The sequence below is a fragment of the Miniopterus natalensis genome, chromosome 19 (genome assembly GCF_054644295.1).
Source record: "Miniopterus natalensis isolate mMinNat1 chromosome 19, mMinNat1.hap1, whole genome shotgun sequence".
NCBI classification, from domain to species: Eukaryota; Metazoa; Chordata; class Mammalia; order Chiroptera; family Miniopteridae; genus Miniopterus; species Miniopterus natalensis.
This window is the reverse complement of record NC_142099.1, coordinates 3,135,826-3,155,776: the sequence shown is the minus strand read 5'-3', so window position 1 is coordinate 3,155,776 and position 19,951 is coordinate 3,135,826. Positions and strand designations below refer to the sequence as shown.

At 42.1% G+C, this 19,951-nt stretch overlaps 1 protein-coding gene across 1 annotated transcript in view; it reads left to right on the top strand.

Annotated features, from left to right (window-relative positions):
- The window catches only part of COL11A1 (collagen type XI alpha 1 chain), a 129,767-nt gene that overhangs the window by 92,128 nt on the left and 17,688 nt on the right, over positions 1 to 19,951 (top strand). Inside the window, exons 44-54 of the mRNA XM_087827736.1 lie at positions 37 to 90; positions 1,861 to 1,914; positions 2,399 to 2,506; positions 6,502 to 6,555; positions 8,086 to 8,139; positions 9,362 to 9,415; positions 14,211 to 14,264; positions 15,291 to 15,398; positions 15,697 to 15,750; positions 16,530 to 16,583; positions 17,513 to 17,566. Of these exons, the coding sequence (XP_087683862.1) occupies positions 37 to 90; positions 1,861 to 1,914; positions 2,399 to 2,506; positions 6,502 to 6,555; positions 8,086 to 8,139; positions 9,362 to 9,415; positions 14,211 to 14,264; positions 15,291 to 15,398; positions 15,697 to 15,750; positions 16,530 to 16,583; positions 17,513 to 17,566 (702 nt within the window). The remainder of the gene's footprint in view (positions 1 to 36; positions 91 to 1,860; positions 1,915 to 2,398; positions 2,507 to 6,501; positions 6,556 to 8,085; positions 8,140 to 9,361; positions 9,416 to 14,210; positions 14,265 to 15,290; positions 15,399 to 15,696; positions 15,751 to 16,529; positions 16,584 to 17,512; positions 17,567 to 19,951) is intronic.

Genomic DNA, 19,951 nt, shown 5'->3' with positions numbered 1-19,951 from the left:
TGAGAGATAAACTCTACCTCAAACTCTCAAATACAGGGTGAAATTGGTGAACCTGGACAAAAGGGCAGCAAGGGTGACAAAGGAGAAAATGTGAGTTTCCTACTTTTTATTAAGGGGGCATTATTCATGGAATTCCTTTTGCTAATAACTATGGATAGATTTGATTGGTACTGCTTACGTATCGGGAGATAATATCAATACTCGTCCATTTGGGATTCAGTCAACTCTATTTTTTTTATTTAAATCTTATTTTTCAATTATAGTTTACATTTAGTATTACTTTGTAGTCAGTCAATTCTAATTGACTTTTCACTATCCTTCTCAAACTATTCCAAAAAATTCAAGAGCAGGGAAGACTCCCAAGCTCATCTTAGGAGGCCAGCATTATCCTAATTCCAAAACCAGATAAAGACACTACAAAGAAAGAAAATTACAGGCCAATATCCCTGATGAACATAGATGCTAAGATCCTCAACAGAATATTAGCAAACCAAATCCAGCAATACATTAAAAAATCATACACCATGACCAAATGGGATTTATTCGGGGGATGCAAGGTTGGTAAAATATCCACAAATCAATAAACGTGATACACCCCATAAACAAATAGAAGGATTAAAACCACATGATCACATCAATAGACACAGAAAAAGCACCTGATAAAATCCAGCGCCCATTTATGATAAAAACTCTCAGCAAAGTGGGAATAGAGGGATCACACCTCAACGTAATAAAGGCCAAAATGACAAACCTACAGCCAACATCATACTCGATGTATATTCAAATATATACAATAATTCCAACCAGCAGTTTTACCACCATCATTAGTTCAAATTTTCATACAGTTTAAAAGCAAGTCAAATCTTCATTGTTATGAAAAGAATCCTGACCTAATTCCAACCTGAAAGGGCTTCAGGTACCCAGTGATCCAGGGACCACACATTCAGAACTTTGCTTCAAGCACTTTTCCCAACTTGGAACAGTTACGATATAGGGCAATATAATCCAAAGACTCTTTTCTTTTTTTAAATATGTTTTTATTGATTTCAGCAGGAGGAAGGGAAGGGAGAGGCAGAGAGAGAGAGAGAGAGAAACATCAATGAGAAACATCGCTTGGCCACCTCCTGCACACCCCCTACTGGGGATCAAGCCTGCAACCAGGGCATGTGCCCTGACCGGGAATCGAACCTGTGACCTCCTGGTGCATGGGATGACACTCAACCACTGAGCCACATGGGCCAATGACTCTTTTTCTTTCATGCCTGGATATTTTATAAGGCCTTATCAGTTATTTACATATAAAAGGAAGTTAGCAAGAAATATTTATGCATATAAGACTAATACACTTATTAAAATCCTGTGTTCACAAGAAGGAGTTCTGGTGTACTTAATAAATAACATTCAGTTTCCATGTGTTTACATATGAAGAAAATTCTAAATTTCATGTATCACTACATTCCACATATATAGAGCCTCCCACATCCTAATATTCTTTTACAATGATTGCACATAGACTAATTTTTCATGTGCTTGTTCTGACTCATACATATCTTATTAAAGAGATCTAGTATTTTGAAAATTTTCAAATGTGAAACTTTACTATGTATGTTAGCACAGAAATCCATTCTTAAATATCCCCAGCATTGCAGATAGGAGTGTTTTCAATAACTGCCGATTTAAAATTGATTGCAACTATGCATGTCTGAGTCTCGAGGACTGAAATAAATAATGGGTGACTGCACAACATTGAAAGACTTCTTATTACAAAGAATAGATTCTGATCGGCCAAATGCCCCGCACTATACAGCTGAGGCTCTTCTGGCTTCCGTTTCAAAATGACTGATTTTTATCTCCCCACAGGGTCCTCCTGGTCCCCCAGGTCTTCAGGGCCCGGTCGGTGCCCCTGGAATTGCTGTAAGTATTCCTCTCTGTTCCGCCGATCTAAACCCATGCAGTCCCTGATTAGATTTATGAACTGTCACATAACCAGTCTATTTCATATCGTGCTTCATATTGACTGAAATTTAAATGATCTAACAGAGCTAACCAAGCTGATCTTCGTAAACAAAAACCATTGTGACTGCATCTTCAAATAGACCCTAACCATTTGAGAAGCATTTGTAGCCAATTCTGAACAGTATTTTTCCCTTATTACAAAACTTTTCCTTCGCTTGGGTACATAAGAAAATAAAAATCAGCCATACTCCAGAAACAGAGACTACAAACCAAACAGACAACGGAATATTTGCAGCAGATAATGGACATTTAATCTACTTATTACTCGTTTACTGGGATACAGACCAGCTCTGATTAAATTAGAAACAGCCATACTTTTCTGACGACTTGTGTCTGCATCGTGACTTTCCAGTTTGTGATCATTTTCCTTGCTGTCCCCCAGGGAGGCGACGGTGAGCCAGGTCCCAGAGGCCAGCAGGGGATGTTTGGACAGAAGGGGGATGAGGGGGCAAGAGGCTTCCCAGGACCGCCGGGGCCCATCGGCCTTCAGGTGAGTGGCTGTCCGCCTCGTGGACTGTTACTCCCACCTCCTTCGCACAGCAGGTTTTCTGGCGCATGTAAAACACAGCAGGGCTTTGGTACGTGTTTAACCATAAGGACTTTTTCTTGAATGTGTATCTGAACCCCAGCTTCTTTTTACCCATTAATATTCATTTTTCTGAAGTGTATCAGCGCCGGTTTCTGTTCCTGGTGTTTATTTAGCCCGTCTTAGGTATTACCTCTGCTTTATTTATTCTCATCATGTTTAAAAAATTAATCTTATTTAAGTCTGATATTCAAAAGGAAGATGTTAGCAGTGTTTTTTGTTTTGTTTTTCCCCCACAGATCTCATAGCAGGAAATTAGTATTTCAGGTGGCTAGCAAAAACTAGCAACATTTTGAGAAACAGCTAACTGCCAATCACAACCACCAACAGAAAAACACCAGCAGCAAATGTTAAAGAGTAATGGGTAAAATAAACAAATGAACAGTAAATGGATGATTTAAAGTTACATTTAAAGTTATGATTTGTACTTTATCGAGCACATTCAGGAGAGGAAATGTATTATTGTAAAACCTTTTAGGCTAAGACATTTTCAGATAGGTGCCTCAGCCGGACTCGCAGGCCAAACCCCGTGTAATGGGTGCCTGCTCGGAGCTGTTCTCCTTCCTTGCACCTGACACTCACAGCTTCCTACAAACTTTGGAAACAGCCAGCTTTCCTTTTCCACCTGCTAATTCTACACCTACTGATCCTCTGGAAGATTATAAAATTTTGTTTTAAATAATATTTGGGTGCCATGTGGATGTTAGTTATGCCACACTCAAAATTTTAGAAATGTGCAAATTAAATCATCTATTCACTGTACTTAAAAATTTGTGAAGATATAGAAAAGTAAATAGAAGTTGAATTTGTATAAATTTAATTTTTTATCTTTATTTTCACAAGTCAGGTCCCAGAATATTGATTTTTAATATCAAATAGCTTATATATATAATTTTACAAATTACATTGTAAACAATATAATTAATTATATTATCACAACTATTATTGGTATAATACTCAATGGCTGTCTGCCGGTGAACATGGTATTAGCATTTTCTGCTCTTATTTTAATGCCAAAATAACTCCTTTTAAACTTGGAAAATGCAAAGACTTCATTTTCCTATTTCTGTTTAACTCTTTTACACTAATTAGACAATAATAAGCAGTCATGAGAACTACATATCAGCATGCGTGAGAAACACGCACACTTGAAAACAACCACCAGGCATTAAACATAAGATTGCCAATGGGGATGTTACCATTCATTTTCCGCTTTTTCATTTAACAGATTGCTCTGAATTCTGTATGGGCTTAATTTAGGAATTTAGTTCTCATGGTTAAAGAAGATGCCTTATAGTTTATATTCATACAATATTCAATAAAAAATTATCTTCATTCCCACAACATAATAAATACGTTGTTTGATGAGGGTACTCAGGAAATCAATACACTAAGGAATTGATTATATTTCCCCATAGCTGCCTCTTTAAATCAGGAATCTGTAAAGATGCTAATGTAATTAACATGTTGATAACTGATCTACATTCTTTCATTGAGTCTTCACGGCAGCACAGATATTAGCAATTATAATAGACATAAATAATAATGATATAACGTACTGGTTAAATGACTTGGGTTTCCAGTTGGTTGTTTACTCTTTGCCTATGCAGAGGACACATATGGAATGAACATTCTTGGCCTAAAGTCATTTCTTTATTTCATCGCTTACGTGGCAGATGATTTTAAACTGACAGACCTTAGAACAGAATCTCTCCCTGTGTAACTTACTCTCTCGGAGAAACTTCGGACCCATGAAAACCGAGTCACACTGGGTGTCATTTAGGACATTTGGCTCCCTGCAGCAAGAGAATCTGACTCATTATGTCTCTATTAATTTTAATAAGGAGAACATTCTGTCTCCATCAACTCAAACTTCATCAAAAAGAAATACGTGTTTCAAGTTTCTCCTATTAGGAGGTTCCTATGGAATTAATATCGGGAATGACCATGTGCATAAAGAAAAGACTTAATGCAGAGCCGGGCTTGTTCCGGAATAAAAGGAAACTCTGAGCTGACATTTAGGCACCATTCGCCGCGGGGCCCCCAACAGGCGCACTCCCCAGGAAAGGGCGGCCGGAGCCCGGGCAAATGCGGGGAACGCGACTGTCCGTTTGCGTGGCGTTGAGAAGAACTGGGTTACGTCTAAGTTGCAACGCACACTGCTGAGGAAAACTGACTTAAAAACGAAATACTTATTTCAGCTGTGTTCATTTCTGCTCGCATGCTAAAGAACTTACGCTCCACCAAATGACCCCGAGTCTCCGAGGCGGTCTCTCGGAGTCTCACGTTAGCCACTCGCCCAGGGGCCTTCCAGGGGACTGGAACCTGAGACACGGCCTGGCTGCTTCCTCCCGGGAACTTCTCTTATTTCTAGAACCTGCCGGCAGACGATGGTAACTGTCTGGGAAGTACGTGTCATGGGCTGTTTTCCCAGACATCCATCTGACATTCAATAAAAAAGAAACGAAATCCTGGTTATGTTGTCCATTAGAAATCAGTACTTAAGATTCCCTCATAAAAATGAATCTATGCCCAATTTTTAAAAAGTTTATAAATATACTTGGTAAAGCGCCCTCTCTCCAAACGGAGAGTCAGGTGGGAGTAGAGGGTCATCAAAACAATTTAGTGGGTTGTGACCAGCATAGGAAATGAAATGCACCAGGATAAGTTAAATAAATAAAAATATCAAAGGCTGTCCGCTGTACATTAAGGGCAAGTATGACCTCTGAAGCTCGTGCTCCAGCTAGTCTGCCTCTGCATGTTTAGGGAGGAGTAAAATGTAGTTATTACTGTGGATCGTGGCCAAATAATTTGCAGCCACTGCAATGAAGTTCTCCCTAAATAATTTCCTAAAGTACCAGCAGGAGTATAGAGCTTTTGCATCGTGGTGTTTTTTTATTTCTTAAATAGATTACACCTGAGATACTATCACACACGCTTTAAAAATAAAATATTTATAGAGTGTATGAGATACATGCAAATAATAACAATGAAAACATTGAAAATTAAAACACTCCATAATTCTACTAGACTGAAAAATATGACCACTTTTACTATTTCTGTTCAATCATCCTCCTCCCTATTATAGACACTTTACAGTTAAATTTATACCATGCACATTCATTTTTGTATTTTATTTCTTGTACACTACTCATATTTAAAGTATTAGTATCATATGAATAGTCTTATGATAGTCTGTTTATATAACCAAATTTATTTAGCTCTGTTTTCTGATTAAACACTTGAGGTAATTGAGAATTCTAACTATCATAGTGTTATGAGAAATATTTTATTCCATGTAGCTTTTTCTGTTGATTTATCTTCTCAGAATTCAATCATTCATTCATTAAGTCAACATTTTATTGAAATCCTAGATTTGGACTGGCCCTCTGCTCATTGCTAGAGATAAAAAACCATCAACACCTAAAAGCTCATGATTATAAGTACAAAACCGAGTGGCAAAATTGTGTTTTTAAGTGCTGCATACGATTCAAGTGTGCACAATGTGTTGTGATACGAAAGAGGAAAAACGTAAACCATTCTGAGCGGGGGAACTAGTGAGAAAGGTCAAGGGAAAGGAGAATAATTTTCCCACAACGACACAGCCGGGTGAAATGTGAGCACAGCCTGTTCTGTGAGCTCTTGCAACCAAACTCAAACACTATGATATTATAAAAAGCATACGTTTTACTTGTAAGTCTAGATATAAGATTTTATCCTAGGTAGTCAATACTTGCATTGTACGTATTTTGACATCTTAGTTTCTGAATCTTAATTTTCATGTTAATTTTAATTCCTTACTTAACTTTTTAAGTTTTGGTTTTATATTAGAAACTGGCCAAGCATTTCTTTTTAAATAAATGAGTGACTCTGACTGTTTTTCTGGTTTATTTTCTTAGGGTCTGCCTGGCCCCCCTGGCGAAAAAGGTGAAAACGGAGATGTTGGTCCCATGGTAAGATTTCAGGCCTAAGTACCGGCTGGAGGCCGCGGATGCGCGTGGTGCTGGTTGTCTTCGGGGCATTAATGTGGACAGAGTAGTGCTAGAAGGCCGAGACCTCCACACGGACGCTCTCCCTTCCTCTGCGGTTGCACCTGCGACCCGCGTCCCTCTCATCCCGCGGGGCCTCTGGGCTCTTCGGCCGCCCCCTGGACAGCGCCGCGCGGCCTTCGTTGGCGGATGTGCTGTTATACGGGGTCGCTGGTGTGTGTGCGTCCCGAGGGGTGTGTGAACTGCCGAGCTTCAGTTACTGACGAGTGCTTGGCTCTGGACTTATGTGAGGAGCGAGGACAGTAGTCACCCAGGATTTGAGTAACGAGCCAATGCTAGCACCGTATTCAAAATTAATTGTATTTTGAAAATCTTGATTTAATAAGGGATTCTATCTTAATTAGAATGCGATGGCATAATTTCCATTGATTGATTCTGGCTTTCTGCTCTAAGTCTTAATAGTTCAGCTGAAAATCTGAAGTACATAGGTTTGTTTGTTAAGCACTCTATTGGGTAAGGAAACAATTAGGGAAGGTAATTGAAATTAATAATGAAATGTAATGAATGCATTTCCTAATTGCGCCTTGCTTCCAATAAACATCATCTCAGTTTTCACTTCCTCAAAAATACATGCTTGATAACTTTACACGTGAACGTTAGATTTTATTTTCTTTAAGTAAGAAATGATTTTCAGCATCACGATAAAAACAGGGGACGTAGTAACACTGCTGATCCCGTAACTAAGACTCCAGGCAGTCAGACGATAGCAGGCCTCCCTCTGGATGCGCTGCTGTGGTTCCCTGAATATCAGTGCACCCTCCCCCACCTCCGGTAACAGCCAGCAGGACACAAGCTTTTCAACCATGATGTTAACATAAGCGGTGACCTTTATGAAAACACGAATGGCCCGGTATTCTCTCCCCACTCATCACAAGCCTGAGGTCACGGGCTCTGGCCATCCATGTTGTGTAAGAAGTGTCCAGGGGAGTTTTAATGCACAAGGCGAGGGCCACTGTTTCAGAAAGACAACCAGATAGCTCACCATATTCCAGTTCTAGCATATGGAACACGGGAGCGGACAAAAATATTTATACAAATTTTAAAGTACTCCACAGAATGAAGTGTTCTAGAGCTACCCAGGCTCCTTTCTTGGTCCAGCTTTATATTTCTTTTACACACTAGCATTCTAGAATATTCTGGCATAAAATATTTCCGGTTGTATTATGAAGTCATTATACCAGGTAGTAGCAAAAGACTTTTTAAAATTTTAATCCAAATGTTTCCCTGTAGTTTTAATTTTCCTGTTGCTATGTGTAAAAAAGCACTTGCTCACGGGGTGTTGTATCCATCAAGAACGTCTCATAACCCTGATACGCTCCACCGACTGTGATTTCACAGGCTGAAACTTCATTCAGCCTCCTTAACTGGGAAATGAAAATATCAGAAACGCATTTGAGTTGGGTCCTCATAAACCCTAATGTTCTTCTCTTCCAGGGTCCACCTGGCCCTCCGGGCCCGAGAGGTCCTCAAGGTCCCAACGGAGCTGATGTAAGGACTGTGAACTCGGTGCTAACTGTTTTGAAGTGTGTGGGTGTCGGTACATTGACTGGCAGCTGAATCTGAAATACGGGGGGTCATCATGCTGCTATTCAGGCTTAAGTGCTCAGAGCTTAGGGATCATCTACTTCACTTCATTTTACAAGAAAAGAAACAGGCTTTTTAGGGAACTGATCGCCACAAATATAAAATAGGTACAAAGTTCACAATCAATATCTATTGATTGGGGAGAAATAAATGAGCTTTATTATAGTAACCACATTTGTTCAGTTTGACACGCTAAGGCAACCTTGCATGTAATGACTATTTAATGTCACTGAATCGTCTCAGGTGTAACCTTTGTCTCTGACAGCGGCTTGAGGAGATGGTTTGTGATCGGCTTTGTACTCCGAACATCTTCTATGTGCGCATCTATTGTCAGTGACTTTTATCTAAAAGCCTTGCGTTCTGGATTTTCACGCTACACAATATGTTAGGGTGATATGTGCGTGGCAATATATCGTGTCCCTTTCCCCAGGTAAAATGTCCCCTCTCAATTGTCCAAATGATCTCCCTGAGCTTAATGACTGACTCGCTGTTCCAACAGGATAGGATTTTGAAGTGTAACGCCTATTTGTCTTTTACCGTTAACAAATGCGCAGGCTTTGAGGGACTGCTCCTTGCGTCTGCACCTTTTCACGAAGACCAGTCACTTATTCTTGTCTTCCCTGCTCTCTGTCATGTCTGCTTTTAACGTGCAGGCCGGCCAGCGCGTGCCTGGAGCAGATGCACTACACAGGCTTTCATTGCCCCTGATCAATAAGGTTGAGAGATGGTGTCTGCTGTTTGGGGCATGGATCACATCATTCCTAGTCAGAGTCATACTTTGATCCACCAAAAAAATTTACAAAATCATCCTCTAAATAGGACACGTTCAGCGGTAGAAAGATGGAATTTATGTCCTGTGAACCAACCGCCATGACTAGGGCTGGAAAGTCTCCAGCCTTAGCTTCAAAATTCTGGCGAACGTGAAAATCAGTCTAATATGATTAAATTACTGGTCGTCCAGGAAATTGGACGACACAGTAAAGGACATGATTTTTGTCCCATCCTTCCAGTGACTTGGGATATTCTTGCACATGTTTATCTTTCTTTGAGAACAACTGGATTAATATTCATGAATTTATCATGTCATTATAATAAGGATAACTGTGCTCCTTTTCCTCTACTGCAGGGACCACAAGGGCCTCCAGGATCCATTGGCTCAGTTGGCGGCGTTGGGGAAAAGGTAGGGATTTAGTGACTGAGTGTGAAACAGCAAGAATAGAGGACTGATACTATTGCTAGTATTTTAAGGGCTTCTAATAGGACTGTCTTTCTAAGTGTTTCACACATAGTTATATAATCACAACTCATCCTCTCTAGTAGTTAAATAATTGAAGGCAAAATGATTTTTGCGATATCACGGTTTTGATCGCCAAGTCCTGCAGAGTGATGTGCAGGGAGTATTTCCTTTAATCAACACAGCCACCCTGTGATGCGGGTATTATTATTGTCCACACTTCTAAGCTAAGAAAGCTGAAACTTGGAGAATATCAGTATTTGCATCAAGGTTTTGTCATTAGAAAGTGATTAAGTCAAGATCTCCTCCAACCCCTGTCCGTCTGACTAGGGTAAGTGTCTCTAATCACACCCTTCACTGAAACCAGACGACATCAAGAGATCGGCTGATATAACTGACTTCAAAGGGAAGAAGGAAACCTTCCCAACTACAAAGGAATTCATCATTCATTTTAGTCATATGTGGACTGTGTTTTCCTTGCTAAGACTGTGACCTGTCGTTAGCCCTTTTCAGAATAGCTGGCATGTGCAGTAACATCTGGGCTCAGAATAGCTTCCTTTCCTCAGGAACGTGTTACACGTAAAATCTCTCTTCCTCCTGTGTGTGAAAATGTCAGAGTGAGTCTCTGATTTGTTACTGATGCATTCATGCTTGTTTCTTGATAGAATTTTCAAAAAATTGACATCAGTACTGCTTTATCTAAAAAATAAAATATTTACCAGTTTTGAACATCAAAGATGAAATTTCACACCATAAAATATTATACAGTGGAAATAATAGAAATTTCTTTAATTTTCTAGTTATTACTTAAATGATATCAGAAGTATAGACATCCTAATCGTAAAAATTCTGTTGTTTGGTCAAAATTTTTGACATATTATATCTTGTACTTAAATTCATTTATTTTAATTAAACAGTTAACCCTCAGAAAAGTGATGTAATAGGATTAGAATATAGTATTTAGGTGTTGATTTCTGGTCAACACCTGTATACTAGTATTTTCAATGTAATGCACACTATATGATTATTCTTTTTAAAAAATTTTTATCGATTCATTTTAGAGAAAGAGAGGAAAAGGGAGAGAAAGAGAGAGAGACAGACACTGATTTGTTGTTCCGATTATTGATGTATCATTGGTTGAGTCTTGTATGTGCCGTGACCGGGGATCGAACCTGCAACCATAGCCTATCGGGATGATGCTCCAACCAACTGGGCTACCTGGCCAGGCCTATATGATTATTCCCATAGTTTCTTAATTGCTACATATGAAACATTTTAAAGTTATTCTCTAATTGTTACTGTGTAAACAGTCTGGTTTTTTAGATTGACTACTCTTTGTTTATATTCTTAAACTGGAAGCTTAGTGTTGGGAAGGTGCAGGTGAGCTGCGGATGGAACCGAAAGATCCTTTTTTGCTGAGTTCAGCTGTCACAGGAACAGTGGTGGGAGAGAGTGCCACCCGAGGGTGTGGCTGTATTGACACAGCTGTCCTGTCCCCTGCGTCAGCCCCTTGGCTGTGATGCTGACGTGAGCTGTGAGATCCAGCCTCACTTTTAGTTTTGCCCACGCAGCACATTCTAAGCCATCTAATAGCCTTTTCAGCTCATCTCCCTGTTCCGTAAAGCTTTGGGGTGCTGTGGGAGCAGTTGTAAGTACTTCAGTCGCTTCTTTTATGGCTCTTCTTCTGCGTAATTCTTGGGTAAACATGGGTGCCAGATGCCTGGAGTTTCGCAAAGTCCCTTCCCATACCGTCTCCATTTGCTTAAAGCCCGTCTGGTAACCTAGCCAATTCCAGGTCTCCAGAGACAGAGTCAGTCGGTCAGGATGGTGATTCCAGTTCTTACAATTAAAACGTAGCTGACTCTACGTTCGTCTCCAAGAAATAAAGTTTTCATGTTTCTCCCTGTCAGAAAGATTTTTTCCTGTGTGCCAGATAGCAAGATAGGAATGAAACTCTGATTTTAATTTTTCCTTCAGCATCTGGGGTATTGCAGGTTGCTGGGGATGACAGGTGTCTGAGATCAGCCTTGACTCTGGCTGAATGCTCCCCCATTTCTATTCTGGAAAATTTATTTCCAGTCACTAATTCAATGGAAAAAAGGGGGGGGGGGGAGAAAAGCGTATCCTTTTGCCACGCTGCACTTTGCTTAACTAGGTTTAACCTGCTTTCCATATAATACTCATTCGCTACAGCTGGGGTTTGCACTTGACCGGTTTCCTCGAGGCTGAGACCTCATGAGCACAGGGCCTTGCGATTCGATGCGTGTTATGACGTCAGGACGCAGGGTAACTGCTGCGCCTGCCGAAGGGAGCTCCGGCCCAAGCAAGTGTGTTAGGGAATGGGGCGAACGGCTGCATAAGTAATTATATTGTTGCATATTAATTACTATTTTCTAGAATGACTATAAATACAGATTTCACCCATCTAATATAGTCTTGTAACATTTTTTTTTTTTTTTACTTGTAATTTTGTCCCTTCCCGTTCGAAAGGTTTTAAATGGGATATCCTTTAACATTTATATAATATTAATTTCTTCTTAAATAACTGTTCATTTATATTGTGCACACTTGGCTCTAATATACGAAAGGAGATTTTCAAATGTATTCTGGACAAACGAACGCTGATGTGTTGCTTCTCAAGATGACGAGGTTTTGTAGTAAAAACGTATCTTTAAATTTTGACACTTAAGCCCATGTCTTTATGACCCACTGTGTCCCTCATTTGAAAAAATGGAAATAATTCTTAAGAATCTAGTTTAACTTTATAGCGGTCAACAATTAAGAGAAAATGTACACAGTGACTAAAATAGGAGTTATCCCCCCAGTTCCAGCTGCTGTGATCTCACCGTGGGTTAACGTGGTGCCTAGGAAAACATTCTGTGCGTGGGCATAGAGTCCCTGTATTTTTTTCTTTGTATACTTTAAAAAAAAATTATTTTAGGGAGAGAGAGGAAGGGAGAAAAAGAGAGAGAGAGATCCATTTGTCGTTCCACTTATTTAGGGCTTCACTGGTTGATTCCCCGACCAGGGATGGGGCCCCAAGCCTTGGTGTCGGGGCAACGCTCTAACCAACCGAGCTGCCCGCCAGGGCCTGGTTTCCTGTCCTCCCCCGGCTTTATGGGGCTGTAACCGACCAGTGAAACGGCACCTATTTCGGGCGTACAGCTTGATGCGCCGATGCATGCGTGCTTCCTGAAACAAGCTAGCTAGCACAGTCATCACCTCACCCGGTCATCTCTGCGTGTGTGGGGCGAATACTTAGGATCCACCCTTAGCGAACCCCCAGCTACAGGACGCCACTGTTCACGGGTCGCGCTGCTGCGTATTAGATCTTAGGACCTCGCTCATCTCGCGCGTCCGAAATTCTGCACCCTTTAACCGATACCTCCCCGCGCCCCCTCTCCCCAGCCCGGTGACCACCATCCCGCCCTTTGCTTGTATGAGTTCGACTATTTTAAATGCCACGTCTACGTGTAGTAATGTTCCAGACAGAAAGCATTGGACACGCACATTTTACAGTTGATGTGAATGGCAGACTACTGAAGACTTGTTTTAAAGATATGGATAATGACAGAAAAGTATCACTGATATATCGACCCATCATACTCACATAGCCAAGTGACTCACAGCTCCGTAAATAATATAAATGCAGTATTACTAAAATAAGTATTACTTGTAAGATTTATTTAAAAAAAGAAAAACGTGGAAATATTTGTTACTTGTCTTGAGAAGAAAATAATTTATACGCAATAACAGTACTGATAAATTCCTGGAAAGTACTCAGTATTTTCCACCCTCATGCTGATGATTCATGAAGTTAAAATATGTGCATATTTTCATCAAGTTAAGGAATTGTGTATACAAAACAGCTTCTCCCCTCAAATTATGTTTCTGTTTAATATAATACATTTCAGACCAATTTGTGAACAATGGGAATATCTGAAAGAGTAGAATTAAAAGTTAAAGAACATTCAGGTCTCACATTTTTTAAACATTTAGAAACATTTCCACCTCAGAATTTCTGGTAGCACCAATCTAGTGGATAAACATGGTCTCTGAATGTACTAACCTGTCACTTCACCTGGATGGTTAATTGAAAAGGACATTATTTACCTGCATTTCTAAGTCCAAAGAGTTAGTAACAGACTTTCATAACTAAAACCTACCAGTCCAGGAGGTTTATTAGAAGTCTGCTAAGGTAGGAAATAACCATCCAGATTTATGACAGGTACACTCTCAAAAGGAGCGGTTTTAATTAGTATCTATGCACCTTTATGTGTCTTGTAAATGTATTCTGTTTCTATGTTCTTTAGGCCTCTATTAAATATATTTTACAAGAGTATAAAAATACTACCAAATGATTTGCTTCTTTGTTAGAGTAAAGATAAACTGAACTCACGTTTTGGTACAAAAACACCTGAACTTGTTGAACCCATAAACTTAATTGTATAAATATTGATGTAGCACAAACACACATGGGGTTAGGAGACCAGCAGCTATCTGCTTGCTGTGGCTGGTACCTGACTGATGAGAGTGTAGCATCGGCCTCTCCTGTTCTGTCTCCTCCCCTGAGAAAGGAAAGTCAGTGGTAGGAGAAGTTCCTTTGCCTTATTAAAGTTTTTCAGTAGAACATAATGATTTCGGGGCTAGTCTAAAAGGTCATGGTCAGCATTGAAGGCGGCATTACAAAGATAAAACATCATTTCTGTGTCCTGATGCTCATTCGATTTCTTCTTTACAGGGCGAGCCTGGGGAAGCAGGAAACCCGGGGCCCCCTGGGGAAGCCGGCACAGGGGTAAGCTCTGGCTTTGCATGCACGTGGGTGTCAGGAATGCCCCTTGGGGCATTTGTACCATGCACTCACTTCCTGGCTGTAATTCAGTCAGTTGCCTGTCCTTTCCATTAAGAACAATCACCAATGCAGGGCGTTTTCATTAAATAATTTTTCATATTTTGATTAACGTAGAAATTGCAAAAATCACATTTGCGTGAGTTAGAGCATTCAAACTCGAGCTGTTTGTATACATTTTTGGGTGAGTAGTCCACAAAAGAAATAAACAAACCAACATTGCTATATCAAAAGAGATATTTGTGTTAGGACTGTATTGTTCTAATTTAGGTTAGTTTAAATGGGAGTGAATTTGAGCCTGGGGGAAACATTTGAAAATGCCTGGATACAGTTTTGGTTGCTGCAGTTGAAGGCCTGGTAGCTGCTGGCACCTAATTAAATTAATAGAGACCAGGGGCGCTGTTATAGCCCTTGCAATTCATAGGCCAGCCCCTGCAGGAAAGAGTCGTCCAGAGCAATATGCCCAGGTTAAGAAACTGATCTGCATGGATATAGAAAGGCTGCATCGGCTGTTCCGGCAAGAAGGCAGCCAGAGCCTTGGAGACAGCACCCCAGTCCGAAGGGCTGCAGTTCCTTGAGAGACTGGCCTAGATCCTCTTCTTCAGCTCCTTCTACAAAAGCTAAAAACTGGCTCCTGCCACTTGGGTGGTCACTAGTACATGCCCCCCTTTGGGATTCCTTCTCCTGTGGTAATAAAAGGTGGTCCAGTTTCCTGCAGGAACCATAGGAAACGGAATACCCAGGAACGCAGCCGGAGCAGGAAAGGAAGGATTTACATGCAGAGCCGTGCGGCCCACGGTCCATGTCCTTTCCGTGCATAAGTGGCGAGGCTAGAAGAGCTCCAGCCTCCTCGAGTAAAATTCGAGCAACGTGTGGCTTACAAATGCAAACAGCTGGAAACTGGGCAAAAAGGAAAAAGAAACTCTGACTTGCAGCTGGCAGCATAACCATGCTCTCTCTCCTGTTGCGCAGGGACCCAAAGGGGAAAGAGGGGAGAAGGGAGAAGCGGGTCCCCCCGGCGCTGCCGGGCCTCCCGGCGCCAAGGGACCGCCCGGCGACGATGGCCCCAAGGGCAACCCGGTAAGTGGGCTCGGTCCTCTTTAAAGTGGCATCGAAGTCACTGCCACTTTGGAGCTTTCTGTAGACAGATGAGAAGTCATGAGGCTCTGACCCAGAGCTGGTGAAACTGGGTTCTTGTCATTTCATAGAGTCATCAGCAGCCTCAGGTGACTTCCTCTGTAAACTTTCTAACAGAGGAAGGGACGTGTTCTCGCTCATGGGGTTACACCATGATTCTTACCTCTTAAACGCCGGGCTGTCATGACTTTCTAAACAATACTTTTCATTTATTTCCTTTCCTTTCAAAACATCATTCTAGGGTCCCGTTGGTTTTCCTGGAGACCCCGGTCCTCCCGGGGAACCTGGCCCTGCGGTGAGTACCATGGAAAAATACAGGGATTATTGGGGTGGGGATGTTCCCAGTGTCTCTATCGCTGATAATGAAGTAAAAATTTTATTCACTTAAGTGGAGCCCCACAAATAGGGAGATAAGTAGAGTGTGAACTGCAGTCACGGCAGCCACGATGCACGCGGCTGGAGGCTATAGACCTGCTCCTCCGGGGTCCTTTTCCAGACTGTTGTGTTGTATAAACTACCTCAGTAGCGGCAAAAGTCTAGGGCCTTTGCTTTTCTAAAAAATATTTTTTAATTGATTTTAGAGAGAGAGAGGGAGAGGGAGAGAGAGAGAACCATCGATGAGAAAGAAACGTCAACATGGCTGGGCTGTCCCCGCACGGCCCCGGGGGGCGTGGAGTCACCGCCTGGGCCTGCGCCCGACTGGCGGCCGGACCTTCGGCTCTTGGTGCCGGGAAGACCTCGGCCGCCAAGCCAGGGCGGCGGGCAGCCCGTCTGTCACCTAAGCCTCCGCCACAGCGCGGATCCCATCGCGGCCGCACCGCGCCCCTCCCGTCTAACATCCCCTGCTCCGTGTGTTAAGAGGCCCGTTTGAATGTGACGCAGTGGCGACTTCACAGGTCTGTGTGGGAAGAGAGAGATGCCACAGCCCTTAAAGAATGACAGAGAATCCAATACTTTCACTGTCCCCCAGGTAGTGGTTGATCTCAAGGACTAAGACAGTGCATTGTATCCTTTGCTCTGATGCAAGTGAATCAGTCGCGAGAAATACCGGGTTCATCTTCTGTCCCGTTACAGGGTCAAGATGGCGTTGGCGGCGACAAGGGTGAAGACGGAGACCCTGGTCAGCCGGTACGGAGCACGCACTCTTTCACTCTGTCTTTACCTAGTCTCCAGGCATTTAAGAGAATCAGGAATAATCACTTTCCTGAAAGAATTACCTGTGAGATTTGAATTCCAGTTAAAGGTCAGACTTACACGGCGTGTTTCTAACTCAATGCGATTTAAGAACTGTAAGCAAAGCCTTCATAATAAAAAAAAAAAAAAAAAAAATGTAGTCACATGATACTAATGCTTTTGTCTGATTGTATCAAATTCAGCTGTCCATTTGTGTTAATAAGAAATTATTTTAAAATCACAAATAAGAGTAGAATGAAGAAAGCCAGATCCTCAGCCTGCCGCGAGCGCGGACGGCTCCAGCTGCCAGCCTAAATGACGCATATATATACATATTGTTCAGTCTGGCGATGGCACAGTAGTGGGCACTGGCCACTGTGGTTGTGGGGGGGGCCTAACTTGAGTAGGAGCCAAAGCCAAACTGCTCCCTAACTTAGCTGTGTGTCTAGAGCCATCCCCACTGGACATTTGCCGTCAGAGATACAGGCTCATACTGTGCAGACAGGACTGTGGGTCACAGCCCAGCATGTGCCTGCTCCTCGACGTGAACATGCTAGTGCAGCACAGGAAGATTATTAACCGAATGATTCTATAGTTAGTATGTCTGCCGGGTTCCAGTCAGATAAAAATGAGTGCTTTTTAACAGAACACAGATTTTTTTATGACTTTCTCCCAGTGATGAGGAAGTGTGCAGTATGAATTTGCCAGCTCTAACCACACATACGTAAAGGAAGGTTAGGTGTCTGAAATCGGGCTGAGCTTTTCCAGGAGAGAGAGATGTGGGGAAATGAAGAAAGACGGGTGGTTTCAGTCTTGATTTTGAAAACTGCTGTGGCCTGAAAAACAATCCCCAATGGCTTAAATGTATTTTTCCCATTTTACAGGGTCCTCCCGGCCCCTCTGGTGAGGCAGGTCCACCAGGTCCTCCTGGGAAAAGAGTAAGTTTTTAAAATTCTTCATTTGAAATACCCACGCATTACCCAACTATGTGTATCAATCCATATACTATATGTAAGTGGTAGGTGGTGCATTAGATTGATGCTGAAAAATCTAAGTCCTAGAGAACGGGGTGATGTCTTAAATTTGTCAGAATACTTATTAGAATGGATCACACTTGAGCCGACAGGTTGAATCGGTCACAGTGAGAAGCAGCTGCCCCGTCTCTGTGCCCAGGCCTGCCCGGTGCAGATGCTGTAGGCCGCTGTAAGAGACCCCGATGGGACCCTGAGCTTCAGCTCCTGGTGCATCCCAGGGACATGAAATGTCTCAGTTCAGGCTACTTACAAACACTGTGAAACCTGGATGCAGGATGGATGGAATGCGCCCAGGAGCCATCAGCATAAAATGTTAGACCGCTTGACACGGGCCAAGTTCTCTGATTTGGAAGCAATGGCAGGATCTTAACAAAAGACTATATAGCAAAATATGAATACACAGAACGTGTTCAAAATACTGGCTCCCGCAGACACTGGGAGATGGGCCTCACGGTCTTTATCTTCCCATCGTACTGTTCTCATAACCTGCCCATACGCAGTGTCCCCCAGGACCTCCTCTCGTCTGCTTCCCCCCGTCCATGCCCAACGTACCTGTATCTACACACGGGATTTGAATAGAAAGGCCGTTTTCCTTCAGCCCACTAGAACACGAAATCATAAATAAGCTTCGTTCCTATTTTGTGGAAATCAACATTTCTCCTTCCCTTAGTCTCTTCACACTGTGGACCCCGAAAGGTAGACCAAGAACGATTTTGCTGTAACACCTCAGTGTCGAGGTAGCAGGGACAAGAAATGTGTTCACAAGCATTCTTACTTTTGTCCACGAGTGAATCTTACAAACAAGCCTTCCTAATAGAATATTGATCGGAATGTGGGGAGAGGCGGGGATACGGAGACTCAGCATCGTAGCAGTGATTGAACAAGTAGGGGAATCCCGTGGTCATCTGTAGCACATGGACACCCGTCAAGCACCGGTCACACTCGAGGAGAAAGGTGTGCTTCCTGCAGGCACTAGCAGACTCTGCAGACGCCGTCAATCAGCCGTGGAATGCTAATACTCAAGTCATTGCGGCTGTCTGAAAACCAAGTTAATGCATTTTATTGGGGGGGGGGGAATTCTAGAGCTGACTAAAATAATTTAAACATGATTACCTGAAAAAGCACATATTAAATGAAATTTTAAAGAGTCCAGCTGATATTGCCAAAGGGAAGTTCACAATAAAAAATTAAAACAGTAACTGACGCTATTAATGAACAGAAGTAGAGGAAGCTTTATTCCCCTTTACATACCCATGTATACCATGTAGCGTGTGCATGTGTACACATATATTTCTGCATGGATGGGAATAGTTAGAGGTAAGGCGTGAGTGAAGGCAAATCTGACCCAGGCCAAGATTCAGATCAGAGAGTAGGGTCCTGGGAAAACTTTCCTGCTACCAAACTAGATCTATGTACCTATTTTGTACAACTTACTGCACCTCTGTATATTTTCACGATGCACTGGATTTGTTAATTTTGAGGTCTGTTCTCATAACTAAATTTACCAAACTCCTTAGGGTTTCATTTTATTATTTTATTTTTTGTACTCCCCACGACAGCACATTTCTAGCACATGAGGAAGCTGCGTTTCGCGTACTCACAGTTGTGTAACTAAGGACGTACCCAACCCTGCATATTCATTGAACCTCAGAGATAAACGAGTTCATGGGTCTCTGAATTTGATGACGTTTCATTTTATACGTGGATTTAAAAGCCCAGATGAAAGAGCAGCCTGTGCTCGTGGCTGGAACGTTACTATCGCATGAGAGAGAGAGAGAGAGAGAGCCATCCCCGGCCTCCCCTCACCCTCACCCATCAGCACCATCCCCGCCGCTCTCCCAGCCCCCCACCTCCACCTCAGTCTGTGATCCTGAGCACAATTCATTGCCAACATTGAAGTAAACAAATGGAAACGAGCATCTGGGGGAAGATGAATGCCGTTTTCTTGAGACCATTAAATTTCTCTTTTAAACTTTCCCGACTTGTCTCTGAACCGGTGCAGAAAATTCCAGCATCGCATTGAATTTAATGCCTGTTAAGTGATAAAAAAATTCAATTAACTAGTGGAAATGCAGTAACTATTTTATAATAAAATTGCCAATTTTACAGGTCTTAGAATAGGTGTATTATGGATCCGGATGCGTAGCTCTTACTGTGGTGGATTGTCAAAGCCAGAGCCCTGTTGTGTTGAGTTGAAAGGTTTCTAGGAAATATCCTAAGTGAAGACATCAAGGATGTGGTGTAATTATTAGGAACAAAATTTAAATATCGTGGGGATGATACTATCTT